Source organism: Felis catus, chromosome B1 (genome assembly GCF_018350175.1).
Source record: "Felis catus isolate Fca126 chromosome B1, F.catus_Fca126_mat1.0, whole genome shotgun sequence".
Lineage (NCBI taxonomy): Eukaryota > Metazoa > Chordata > Mammalia > Carnivora > Felidae > Felis > Felis catus.
The window spans coordinates 141,247,153-141,259,843 of record NC_058371.1 but is presented as its reverse complement, the minus strand read 5'-3'; the positions used below and the strand labels follow the sequence as shown (position 1 = coordinate 141,259,843).

The following is a 12,691-nucleotide window of genomic DNA, read 5'->3' as shown; positions in this document are numbered from 1 at the left end:
CAGAGCTGTGATTAGAACGTAGACGTTTCCTGTACCATGTTTTCTTTCCTATATGCCAAATACTCAGCCATGACTACTTGTCAACCTCACAGCTTATTGGCCAGAAAATATGATTTGATGGGATTTTCATGTAGCTTTTCTCTAACCTCGATTGTGAAAATAGCTAAAAATCTACCTGTGCATCGTTAGGACACTATGAAGTGTGATGTTACAGTGGACCACAAGATGAGCTTCATTCCTAAGATAAACAATAGCACATATGGTTTAAGTAATGATGTGTGCACCACTCAGATAAAATAGGGAAATCAACCCAGTTAGGAACATTTAATTAGAAACATTCAGCTTCAGGCCCCATAGAGTCCCCTAGCTGGTTCTTTCTTAATTGACTATTTTCCAACTCATCCCTGAGGCCCTACTCTCTGAGTTTCTTCTCCCAAAATAGGCTTCAGATGTTTTTTGATGGACCCTCTCCACTTTGTTTTTCTTGTGTGAACAGTCTCTTTCATGAAGCCACAAAACACTTTTCCCTAGGGGCTGTCTCTCCAGTACCACCTCCATGAGGCTCTCCTCCATGTCTTCCCTTGATCTTAGTGTCAGTAAAACCATGGCTGGTGACACTTCTCAGCCTTCCTCAGAGGGAGCACAGGGGCATCACTGAAGTTGGATTAGACAAGCTTACAGGATAAAGCTGCTCCTACTGTGAGGGAGAACAGAGGGGTTCCGAAAACCCACTGACTTCTGCCCTAAGACTGACCACTGACACCTCTGGGTCTCCACTAGGTACAGTGAAAATTCCAGTTATCCGTCATGGGACTGACCTTTCTACCTTCACATCTGTCTGGTGTGCAACACGGCCCTCAGACCCAGCTTCTGCTACTCCAGGAGTTGACTATGTTCCCAGCTCTAGGAAGGTGGAGTTTGGGCCAGGTGTCACTGAACAGGTGAGCACAGAGCAGTCCAGGACCAGATAGATCTGTTAACGTTGTCTCTATTCTGCCGTCCAAACTCTCTGGAGGACTCTAAACCCCACTTACAATATTACTGTCTTCCCTTTATTCACAAACACAAACATGCAAACAAGAGAGCGAATGCAGAGCGATCTTCTATAAACTCTCCAAGTGACATTGTCAGCATCTAATATCCAGCACCACAGATAAAGGATAGGAACTACACTTGTTTGGTGATAATATCTAGAGACAAAACACCTAAGAGTTTTTAATAAAGAGATTATAATTTTATGAATTAAAAAACCTTACTATAAGACCACCAGAGAAAGCAAGTTATCACCTTTGTCCGACTCTCCCAAAGGCAGATGGGTGTTGTGTGTTGGACATTCTATAAGGTTTGCTTTGATTTTTCTTCTTTTTATATTTATGTTATTTTTAAAAATGAGATATAACTGACATATAACCTATTAATTTCAGGTGGACGGCATAATGATTCAGTGTTTGTGTATATTACAAAATTATCACCACAGTAAGTCTAGTTAACATCATGATTTTTCTTCTAGTATTGCACCTTGACTATCTTGGATGACACTCAGTATCCAGTAATTGAAGGACTGGAGACATTTGTGGTTTTTCTCAGCTCAGCACAAGGGGCCGAACTGACCAAACCCTTCCAGGCTGTCATTGCAATTAATGACACATTCCAGGATGGTAAGATATTGGAGATGCCAGGTGGTGGCTCAGACTACATTTCTATTTTTCCTTATCTTCCAAGTATATGACATTAGAACTCATCCACATTTCATTCAAGAAATAAATCGTGTGTGTGTGTGTGTGTGTGTGTGTGTGTGTGTGTGTGTGAGCACATGTATACACACTCTTTTACATAGAATTATGGAGGAGAAATAAACATTCATGTTTCTAGTACTGTGCTAGGCACAAAAAGATGTATAAGACTTGGGCCTTGTCCTCAAGAAGCTTAGTGTCTAGTTGGGGGAATCATACCCTTAAACAGAAAAATTAGAATATTTTATATAAATGACCTACTAATGCTATAAATCCAGTACTATGGGAACAGAGGGGACTGAACAGCAAATATGTGTAGAAGAATCACAGATATCACAAAGGACATGATGTTTAAACAGTCTTAGGGTGTATTAGGGGTTTATCTAATGGGTAATAACATAAAGTTTTGTCAAATGGACAGATATAGTGTATATAAGGTATAAAAATTTGAAAGACGGATACTTGGAAAGCAGTGAGATGCTTACTTTTGCTTTAAGCCTGGCTGGAGATGAATGAAATGAAATGAAGGAAATGAAATGGAAAGACAGGTTGGAGTCCAGTTCAAAAAAGTCTTATGTTGCAGCCTAAGGAATTTGTAAGCAGAGAGGAGTGCTTCTAAGTGGAGGAGTGGTGTGGTTTTTTTTTGGAGGAAACTGACACTGGCAGTCCTGTGGATGATGTACAAGAATGAATAGACACAAGTATATGAATAAAATATCAGTCTCCACTGAAGAGCTAACCTAAGTAACAGAATAATGACCAAGAAAGGACAGTTATTTCTTGGGAAGCATTGATGAAATTTAGAATCATCAGATGCTAGGGGTATCTGGGTGGCTAAGTTGGTTAAGTGGCCGATTTTGACTCAGATCACGATCTCATGGCTCATGGACTCTGTGCTGACAGCTCAGAGCCGGGAGCCTGCTTCAGATTCTGTGTCTCCCTCTGTCTCTGCCCCTCCTCCACTGGTGTGCACGTGCATTCTCTCTTTCTCTCACTCAAAAATAAATAAATAAACATTAAAAAAAAATTGTCAGATGCCAGAGTTGGAAAAGAAGATCTGGTCAAACTTTCTACCTAACTCAGGAGGATCCTCATTAGCATCTCCGTAGTTGATGCTAGAGCCCATAATTAAACTCTTTCAGTGAGTGAAAAGTCACCGAAAAAGGAACAGAAAGCCAGCAGGGTGATACTTAATGCTTTCAGTTATTTTTAAATAATTTATTTATTTATATAGTTTAAAAAATGACAATAAAGGTATACTATGAAAATTAAGTCTACCTTCTACCCCTGTCTCCCAACCCTCTGGTTGTTCTCCTTAGAGACAACCATTTTAACCAGTTTTTTTTGTTGTTTTGTTGTTGTTGTTGTTGTTGTTGTGTGTACCTTCAAGAGAAATATCTATAAAACATATGCATACATATAATACATACAATATGTATATAATGAAAATGTCCAAAATTATATCTTATTTTGTACCTAGGTTTGTTGAGATCTAACTTACATAAATTAAAATTTACCCTCTTTAGTGTATCGTTCTATGCATTTTGACAGATGCACACAGTGGCGTGGCCACCACCACAATCAAAATGTGGAACAGTTTCAATACCCTATAGAATTATCTCATACCCCTTTGCAGCCAACCTCTTCCCCATCTTGAGCCCTGGCAACCACTGATGGTTTCTCACCTATACAGTTTTGCCATTTCCAGAATGTCATATAATTGGAATCATGTAATATAGCATCTTGTGTCTGGTTTCTTTCATTGGAATATTGCCTTTGAAAACCATCCATGTTGTTACATATATAAGTAGTTCATTTCCTTCATTGTGGAGTAGTTTCCAAATATATAGATGTACTACAATTTGTTCAGCCATTCACCTGTTTATCCAATCACCTGTTTATCCAGTCACCTGTTTATCCAGTCATCTGTTGAATGACAATTGAGTTGTTTCCAGGTTTTGGCAGTTATGACTGGAATGACTATAAAAGTTTGCATATAGCTTTTTGTGTGACTATACATTTTTATTTCTCTGGAGTAAGTACTTAGGAGTGGGGTTGTTTGATTGTATGTTAAGAAACTGCCACCCTGTTTTCCAAAATGCTTATGACTATTTTGCATTACCACCAACACTGTATGAAAATTCTGGTTGCTCCACACCCTCGCCAGCATCTGGTGTTTTTAGGTTTCTGCGAGTTCTTTTTAGTTATCCTAGTAGATGGATAATGGTGTCTCATGGTTTTGAAAGTCATTTCCCTAATGACACTGAGATCTTTTCAGGTGTTTACGTGCCATCTATATATCTTCTTTAGCAAAGTATTATTCAAGTATTTTCCCCATTTTTAATTGAGTTGTTTTTCCCCCTGTTATTACATTCTTATAAATTCTGGACAAACATTTGTGTTTTGCAAATATTTTCTCCCAATCTGTTGCTTGTTTTTTGTTCTTTCAAAAGGCAATAGTTTTTCATTTTGAAATAGTCCCATTGACCAATAATTTTATTATGGATTATGCTTTTAATATTGTATCTAAGAAATCTTTGCTTGACCCAGGGTTACAAAGATTTTTTTTTCCTGGGTTTTCTTCTGGAATTTTTTTAGTTTTAAGTTTTACATTTAGGGTTGTGATTCATAAAATAGTAACTTCATAACTATGAACAAGATTATAACAATTATACTATTTTAAAATTTTTTTTCAATGTTTATTTATTTTTGGTACAGAGAGAGACAGAGCATGAACGGGGGAGGGGCAGAGAGAGAGGGAGACACAGAATCGGAAACAGGCTCCAGGCTCCGAGCCATCAGCCCAGAGCCCGACGCGGGGCTCGAACTCACGGACCGCGAGATCGTGACCTGGCTGAAGTCGGACGCTTAACCGACTGCGCCACCCAGGCGCCCCAATATACTATTTTATATTTCATGTTACCTGAGAATTTACAGAGTGATGTACTAGAGTTTTCTCATTTGCTCATAATCTCATGGTTTTATACTTGTTTCCATTTTATAGATAAGGAGACTAGAATCAAGGGAGTAAACACCCAAAATCTCATACAAAGAGGGACCAAGTTTTTGGCTTCAAGTTCATACTTTTTGCGCTATACGAATTAGTCCTATTTGGTGCAATAGTAGAATCTGTGGGATATGTTTTTTTTTTCTTCATTCACTAAAAAGAAGAAGGACATTCAGTTATCCTTTTTGTTCTTGAAAAGGCTTCTAATGCTTTTACATGAAAGGTATTTAATTTCCTTCTGATGGAGTGGAAAGGGAATGCAGAATCAGAAGACCTAAAATGTAATTCCAGCCCTACCACTTTTTTAAATTTTTGGCCTTAGATTAGCAACATAAGGTTACTGAGCCTAATTTTGTTAATCTATAAATAATGAAAATACCTACCTAATAAGGTTATTATAAGGATTAAATTAGAAAGTATGTGAAAATATCTACCATTGTACCTGGCACATAGTAGATTTTATTACATGTTAATTTCTTTTCTTCCTGACACATCTGTAATTTATCATACTTGCCAGTGGGACTCCAGTAACACATACAAGACTCATTGCCCTAGATCAACGGAAAACATTTCCATTTGGATTTTTCTTCATGCTTTATTGATGAACATTAGGGTTGCAAACTTAGAAAATGCTTATGTTAAAATATTTCTCATCTTTCAGGCAGGCTACAACAAACTATATTTAGTCAAGAATTTATCCCAGAAAAAGAAATCCCCAAAGCTATTTCAGTAACCCATTGTAGTGTTCAGTGGTTATATCTATTGGCGATCCTTCTTCCTAGGAATTGCTAACTTTTGTTGTTTCCTCCATGTGCACATTAAGGTAGAAAGATCTTACCTTCTCTCTAATCTTTATAAGCTCTTCAATTTATGAAACAGGTTGAATAATTTGCCTAGGGTCACATGGAGAGGAGGTGATAGGGCCAGAGTTAAAACCTAGGTCTGTTCTATCCAAGTCCAGTCTTCTGATTTTATACCCTACCATGGTAACTTTTTCACATTGCAGTTTTAGATGCTTGATGTCACTCAGTATTCTTATAATGTCAACTTTCAGCCTTCCAAAGTGATCTTCGGTCTTTCATCTTTTTCCACAGGGTGATCTTGGGGTCATAAATCATCTAAGTAGCTCATCTCAGAACATTTTCCTATTTTCACTTTCTTCTTCTGCTCTGGCACCTGGAGTTAGACTTTAGTATGGACCAGAGGAATGCTGAGCAAGACATGTAAGGCCTTGTAGCTGCAATCTTATCACACCCCTGTGTATGCACAATATCCTACCTACTCTAACTCAAGAGAATAGGAAGCAGGATTTCTCCTAAATCTCCAATCTAAGCATTGCCCATAAAGAGGCCCTCAAATTTCAGGATGTGACATTTGCACCTACTTTGTGAGTTACTAAGAAGATTATTGAATAATAGCATTTAGCGCATATTTTGCAGTCTAAGACTGGTGCCCAGCACTGTATGGATTACAGCAGAGCAGGGAGCAGAGTCCCACAGTTTATTTCAGGACACAAGACTGTAACACCAGTAATGAGATAACTACAGACTAGGCTGTGTACGATGCATGTGCTGACAGTAAATGCACTATACCTAGTGCAAGCCTGTGAACCTCCACGAGGAATCACCATTTCATGGATCACCATTTTATGGTGTGGAAGGAGAAGGAATCTGCATTCAGGCATAAATGAGAATAGTGCTCCTACTTCCTGAGAACAGTGTTGCTGCTTATAGTTGGGGTGTTAAGAAGATTCCACATGTATGGAAGCCCTTAACATAGTGCCTGACTTGGGCTGGGCCTTTCCTTTGTATGCCATAACCCGTGTAAACAAATCTATTGCCCAACCCACCTTATTGTCTTTCCATTGTCTCTTGCCTCAGTCTCCAACCAGACTAGGGGCTCCCATAAAGGCAGAGACCATTCCTGGCAGGCCGGTGATTGTGAGAAATATTCACCTACTTCCCTTCTCTTTCTCTCTCTCTCTCCTTTTTCCAGATAGGGGAAGGAGTGAATTCAGTTTAATATCTTGTTAAGGAGGGAAAAAAAGGAGTCTTTTACAGCTCAAGGAGAATTTTGGGTTAATGAATACATGACAAAACCCAAACATTACCATGAGAGACTGAACTCTCATCTGGCTTGATGCCTGTTGGGCATGCAAAAAAAATCAATCCAAAGCTTTAGATAATCTGTCATGGGCAGAAAAGCTTTCTTGCTTGTGTTGCTTTTTACCTGCCAACAAGTTTCCTTCTTGTCCTTCTATGCTAGGTCATCTTTGCCACTCACCTTTTAACAGCACAGACTGTTTTATTGGATGACAGAACCCTAAATGGTTAATATTTGGGTCCTAATGCCAAAGTTGTTACTTTTCCGTTAGGTGAACTGTTCTTTTAAGAAGTATCTTCTGGGTTTTTCTTTGGTAGTAAGTGGCAACTGTTAGGTTTAGCTTAAGTAAGGAGTTTGCTTTGTTTTTGCTAGTGCCAACTGTTCTGAGCAGTGGGCAAGTTAGAGGCAAACAGAGCTCTTTACATATTGACTTGCAGAATGCTGGGTCCTCACCTCTCGGTTCCTTCCTTTCAGGTGTGGCAAGGCATATGCAAGACACAGCAAGGAAATAGCAGTCTACAGTTTTAGGGTCAGCTTCTGCCACAGGGGACTCTGACATGTGACTGGAGGGACTACCTCTCTGTATTGTTCATTAAGAAATAAATAGCCAGCAATCAACAAGATGTGAGTCTCAGAACAGGACATGTCTTAACGTGGAGCATTATTGTAGTCATTGTAGAAAGTAAGGAGAGAAAAAAATGGTTCTTCTTATTGAGAAACTTGGAGTTGGGGGCAATACAAATCATAATGTAATAATTCCTACCAAATTTGAATGCCTGTGATGCGCCAGATACTCTGTTGAGCACCATGCATACATTATTTCATTAAATTTGGTCCTTCCAACAATTCTATAAGTTGGATAGTAATATTTCCAATTTATATATATTAAAAAAAAACTCATAAAATCTAAGTAAATTACTCTATATCGTACAGCTAATAGGTAGCAGGACTGGGGTGGAAATTCAGGCCTGTTTACGGTAGAGCCCATGTTTTTAACCACAATTTCGCCCTGGTCCTTTCCTAAGTCAAATGAGACCATAAAAGTGAGCTATAAAAGAAAAGGTGGTTTTATAGCAGTAATCACAGACTGGGGCCCCACTGGCCAAATTCAGCATGTGGATGTCTTTTGTTTGGTCCAAAGAGGTTGGCCTATATGGAATTTCTTTTTACTATTGTAACTGATTGCTTTTTTAAAAAAGTTTAGGAGATACAACATACAAATCCAGATTTCTGGCTTCATCTGAAAGTAAGATATCTGCAAACAAAAGACTGGAGCTGAGGGGTGACCCCCTTTAAAAAGGCCTGAACTTTCCTCTTTACCAATGTCCCCACTCTTCCCTACTGTTTCCCTGTCCCAGGGCCGATGTGAGTGGCCATTTATCATGAGGCTTGCGCTGTTCCTTTCCTTTTTGTAGCCTCAGAAGGAAAACAAACCTTTTGCATACTCAAGTCTCAATCCAAAAGTTTTCTTATACCTGGCTCATTTCTTTACTTGCATTACTCATCTGCATTTGAGATGGGGGCTGCACCCTGCATCTGAGAGAAAACAGATGCAGAATTGACTGATTCTATTTCATTGGAAGCACACTCAACAGTGGAAGCAGTTCCCTTGTCTTGAGAGCAACCATGCCTTGAAATTGGCTTACCGTCTCTGATTTGCCAGCCTATGATGGCCGTTCATAGACCTTTCCTGCCAAGTGGCTGCTGAGGGATACTGAGGGCTGCTGAGAGCTATGGCCACCTTCCCTTTGCCTCCTACTAATGATGCCTCCATCTTTCCTTCTGCTCCCCCAGTACCCAGCATGCAGTTTGCCAAGGATTTGCTCCTGGTGAAGGAGAAGGAGGGTGTCCTGCAGGTGCCCATCATTCGGAGTGGAGACCTGAGTTATGAGTCCTCAGTGAGGTGCTATACCCAGAGCCATTCTGCTCAGGTCATGGAGGACTTTGAGGAGAGAAGAAATGCAGACTCTTCACGGATTACATTTCTGAAAGGGGAGAAAGTAAGTGGATTCATGATAGCTGAAAGATCAGATTCTCTTTTTCCTTGATGCCTTTATTTGTCCATAATGAAGTCAGTTTGACAAATTCTGATCATCCTATGAATTCTTCTACTAGTTGATACCTTTTGTAATACTATCATCTGTCCTATGTGGCTGTCTTCTTTGTATCCTACTTACAACCAAATAAATACATATATCATTGGTTGAACTAGGAATTTAAATGATATATAACAGTTTTGGAATTTGGCAAAATCAAATGAATGAGGTCCCTTGGAATTTGCAACTACATGAGATGAACACACCACCAATGTTATCTAGAGGAGGAAGAGACAGTTCTTTAATATCTGGGCCCCTGTCTCAGGGCAACATACATTCTGGTATAGAACCAATAGTATAGGACCAAATAAGCAGACATTGAGCATATTCAAGGCAGTGGAGTGTTCTTTTCTTAGCAATGTATATGCACATGGGCATAGAAACTCCTGAGAAACTCCCGTCAGTAAATATGGCTGCATTAGAATCAGGGGAACCTGGATGGCTCAGTGGGTGGGCTCTATGCTGACAGCCTGCTTGGGATTCTCTCTTTCCTTCTCTCTCTACCCTCCCCCACTTGTGCTCACTGTCTCTGTCTCTCCCAAAATAAATAAAATAAACTTAAAAAAAAAAAAAGAATCAAAGCCTGCAATCTCAGTATATGTCAAAGTGTATATTGAATGAGAATCACATTTCCCCATTTTTGGATATCAATTTCAAATGATTGAGTCATTTGTTCCCTCTCATTAGTCATCTCAAGGCCCATCTCTTATTTTGTTTATTTATTTTATGCCTATTCTCCAGCCACATTCCATTCTCCACCTCAGAACTCATCAATCTGTTGTGTTTAATGTGTACCTCTTAATTTATATTTGTTCTTTAAAAATTCTTATTTTATATGCATAATTTTTAATTTATAAAACTGCTACTATGTTGTATCCTTTTCAAACTTTTACTGTGTTTACTCAGTAATATGTTTTAATATATGTCCACATCACTTATGTACACATCTAACCTGTTGCTGAGCTAGTGAATAATATTTCGTAATGTGCATTTAGTACATTTTAACCATCCCTTCTCAACAATAGACTGTGAGGAACCTCACAGATAGCACCCAGCCACCTCCTAACACTCAGCTACCACAAATAATGCTGCAATGCATATCCTCATACATGTCCACTTATAGCCCTGAGTAGCAATTCCTTTGGATATACACTCAGCAGCAAAATTGCTGGGCCATAGGCCATGTATGTGCTTAATTTGAAAAAATAGGGTCAGGATACCTTCCAGAAAGTCACTATCAGTAGCATGAAGGTTGCTGTAATCCTACAACCTCTCCAACACCTAGCATTACTCATCTTTTTAACTTTTTGCTAATCTAACATGTATAAAGTTAAGTGTCATTTTAATTTGCATTCCTCCAGTTACTACCAATTTATATGCTTGGTAGCTTCTTGGGTTTCCTCTTATGTAAATATGTTTGTGCTTTGTTCCTTATTATTGTATTGCTGTCTTTTTCTTACTGATTTGCAGTCTTTGTTATATATTATAAACATTAATTCCTTGCCAGTTGTAGACATTTTAAATATTGTAAACATATTTTTCCATTCTGTCACTTATCTATTACCTTTGATCACAGTGTTCTTAGTTGAACATAAGTCTTCAATTTTGGTATAGTCAAACATACCAAATTTTTGCCTTATGGTTAGTCTTTTTGAAGTTTAGTGTTACATGATCTTACCCATCCCAAGTCACTGCAGATTCTTCCTCTGTTCATCTTTACTAGCAAAAAAACAAAAAACAAAAAAACTGATATCTTCCTTCTCTGAGACTCTTGGTATTTTATAGATTCATGACTCATAGAAACCTGTCTTAGTTATATTTGGGGGGTGGGGGGATTTTACTGGTGGCAGGTTGAAACATGTGTTTAAACACACACACAAATACTGCAGATACAATCTTCAGCTTTGAGTCTACATGTCTGTATTTGTTTTAAGTTCAAAAGAGAATTCTCTGCCTATCCAAGAGACGGTTTATAATTTAATAAAATTATTAAGAAAATACAGTCTAATCATCTATATGTTACCCACATGACAATCTATCATTATTCATAAGCACACTTTGGAATCTTCATTTTCTCTGGCTTGCTAAGCAATTTGTCTCTGAAACTTGTCCTTCATGATAATGCCCTTTTTAAAAAGATATCCTAAAGAGTCACTACTAAATGTATGCTTTCTATCAAGAAGAAAAGGAACTTCTTCAGGGGCTTAACATCAGTTTAGCAAGCTACCTATAAATGTTCACAGGATGTTCTTCCATTTAGTGTGACCTCAGAAGTATGAGAGTGAAACTTCTTTTTACCCACAGATCCTTTGCAATACAGCAGTGGAGTGGATTTAATATAGTTCAAGTAAAAGTAATCCCACTTCATATCACATGACTCTACTATTGAAGCTACTGCTTCATCTAAAATGTTTTGGCATTATTTTCTGTTTTCTTAAGAATACATTCCTCAATAGAGTATATTCAGTGTGGGAAACACTTGATTTCTTTCTGTCAAACAAGGGTTTTTTTTTCTTTTTTTTTTAATTAAATATAATTTATTGTCCAATTTGTTTCCATACAACACCCAGTGCTCATCCCAACAGTTGCCCTCCTCAGTGCCCATCACCCACTTTCCCCTCTCCCTCCCACCCCTCATAAACCTTCAGTTTGTTCTCAGTATTTAAGAGTCTCTTATGGCTTGCCTCCCTCCCTCTCTGTAACTTCCCCCCCCCTTCCTCTCCCCCATAGTCTTCTGTTAAGTTTCTCAGGATCCACACAAGAGTGAAAACATATGGTATCTGTCTTTCTCTGCCTGATTTATTTCAGTCAGCATAATACCCTCCAGTTCCATCCACATTGCTGCAAATGGCCAGATTTGATTCTTTCTCATTGCCAAGTAGTATTCCATTGTATATATAAACCACATCTTCTTTATCCATTCATCAGTTGATGGAAATTTAGGCTCTTTCCCTAATTTGGCTATTGTTGAAAGTGCTGCTATAAACATTGGGGTACATGTGCCCCTATGCATTAGCACTCCTGTATCCCTTGGGTAAATTCCTAGCAGTGCTATTGCTGGGTCATAGGATAGTTCTATTTTTAATTTTTTGATGAACCTCCACACTATTTTCCAGAGCAGATGCACCAGTTTGCATTCCTACCAACAGTGCAGGGATTTAGATTGTATTCTCAGACTTTCAGAACTAAACAGTTTTCAGATGAGATACCATTTGGCAACCCATTTGAGAGTTCTGCAGCATTGAAAGGTATCTTCAACCTAACAAGAAGCCTTTCTGAGTTCCTTATAAAACTATTCCGGGGACGCCTGGGTGGCTTAGTCGGTTGAGCGTCCGACTTTGGCTCAAGTCATGATCTCACCGTTGATGACTTCAAGCCCCACATTGGGCTCTGTGCTGACAGCTTGGACAGAGCCTGGAGCCTGCTTCAGATTCTGTGTCTCCCTCTCTCTGTGCCCCTCTCCCACTCGTGCTCTGTCTCTCTCTGTCTCAAAAATAAATATAAACATTAAAAAAAGTAAAATAAAAAACTGTTCTGTTTTTGCCAAGGGAAAGGACCATTGTTTTGCTCTCCAGGAAGCCTAATACATATGGTAAACCCCCATTATCAGAAATATACCTTTCATAACACGTACATACTCATTGGTTTGCTCTGCACAAATTTCCTTCAGGTGCATTGGAGTGGGTTGTTTTATTGATCTTGTTTTTCATAACTCATGACTGATCATTCAGAGTAGTTTGGAATGTTTTAAT

At 38.7% G+C, this 12,691-nt stretch overlaps 1 protein-coding gene across 2 annotated transcripts in view; it reads left to right on the top strand.

Moving 5' to 3' along the window:
* The window catches only part of FRAS1 (Fraser extracellular matrix complex subunit 1), a 426,958-nt gene that overhangs the window by 373,431 nt on the left and 40,836 nt on the right, over positions 1-12,691 (top strand). For both annotated transcript variants that reach the window (XM_045056179.1, XM_023253019.2), the window contains 3 exons: positions 781-941; positions 1,511-1,658; positions 8,638-8,843. In XM_045056179.1, coding sequence (XP_044912114.1) covers positions 781-941; positions 1,511-1,658; positions 8,638-8,843 — 515 coding nt within the window. The remainder of the gene's footprint in view (positions 1-780; positions 942-1,510; positions 1,659-8,637; positions 8,844-12,691) is intronic.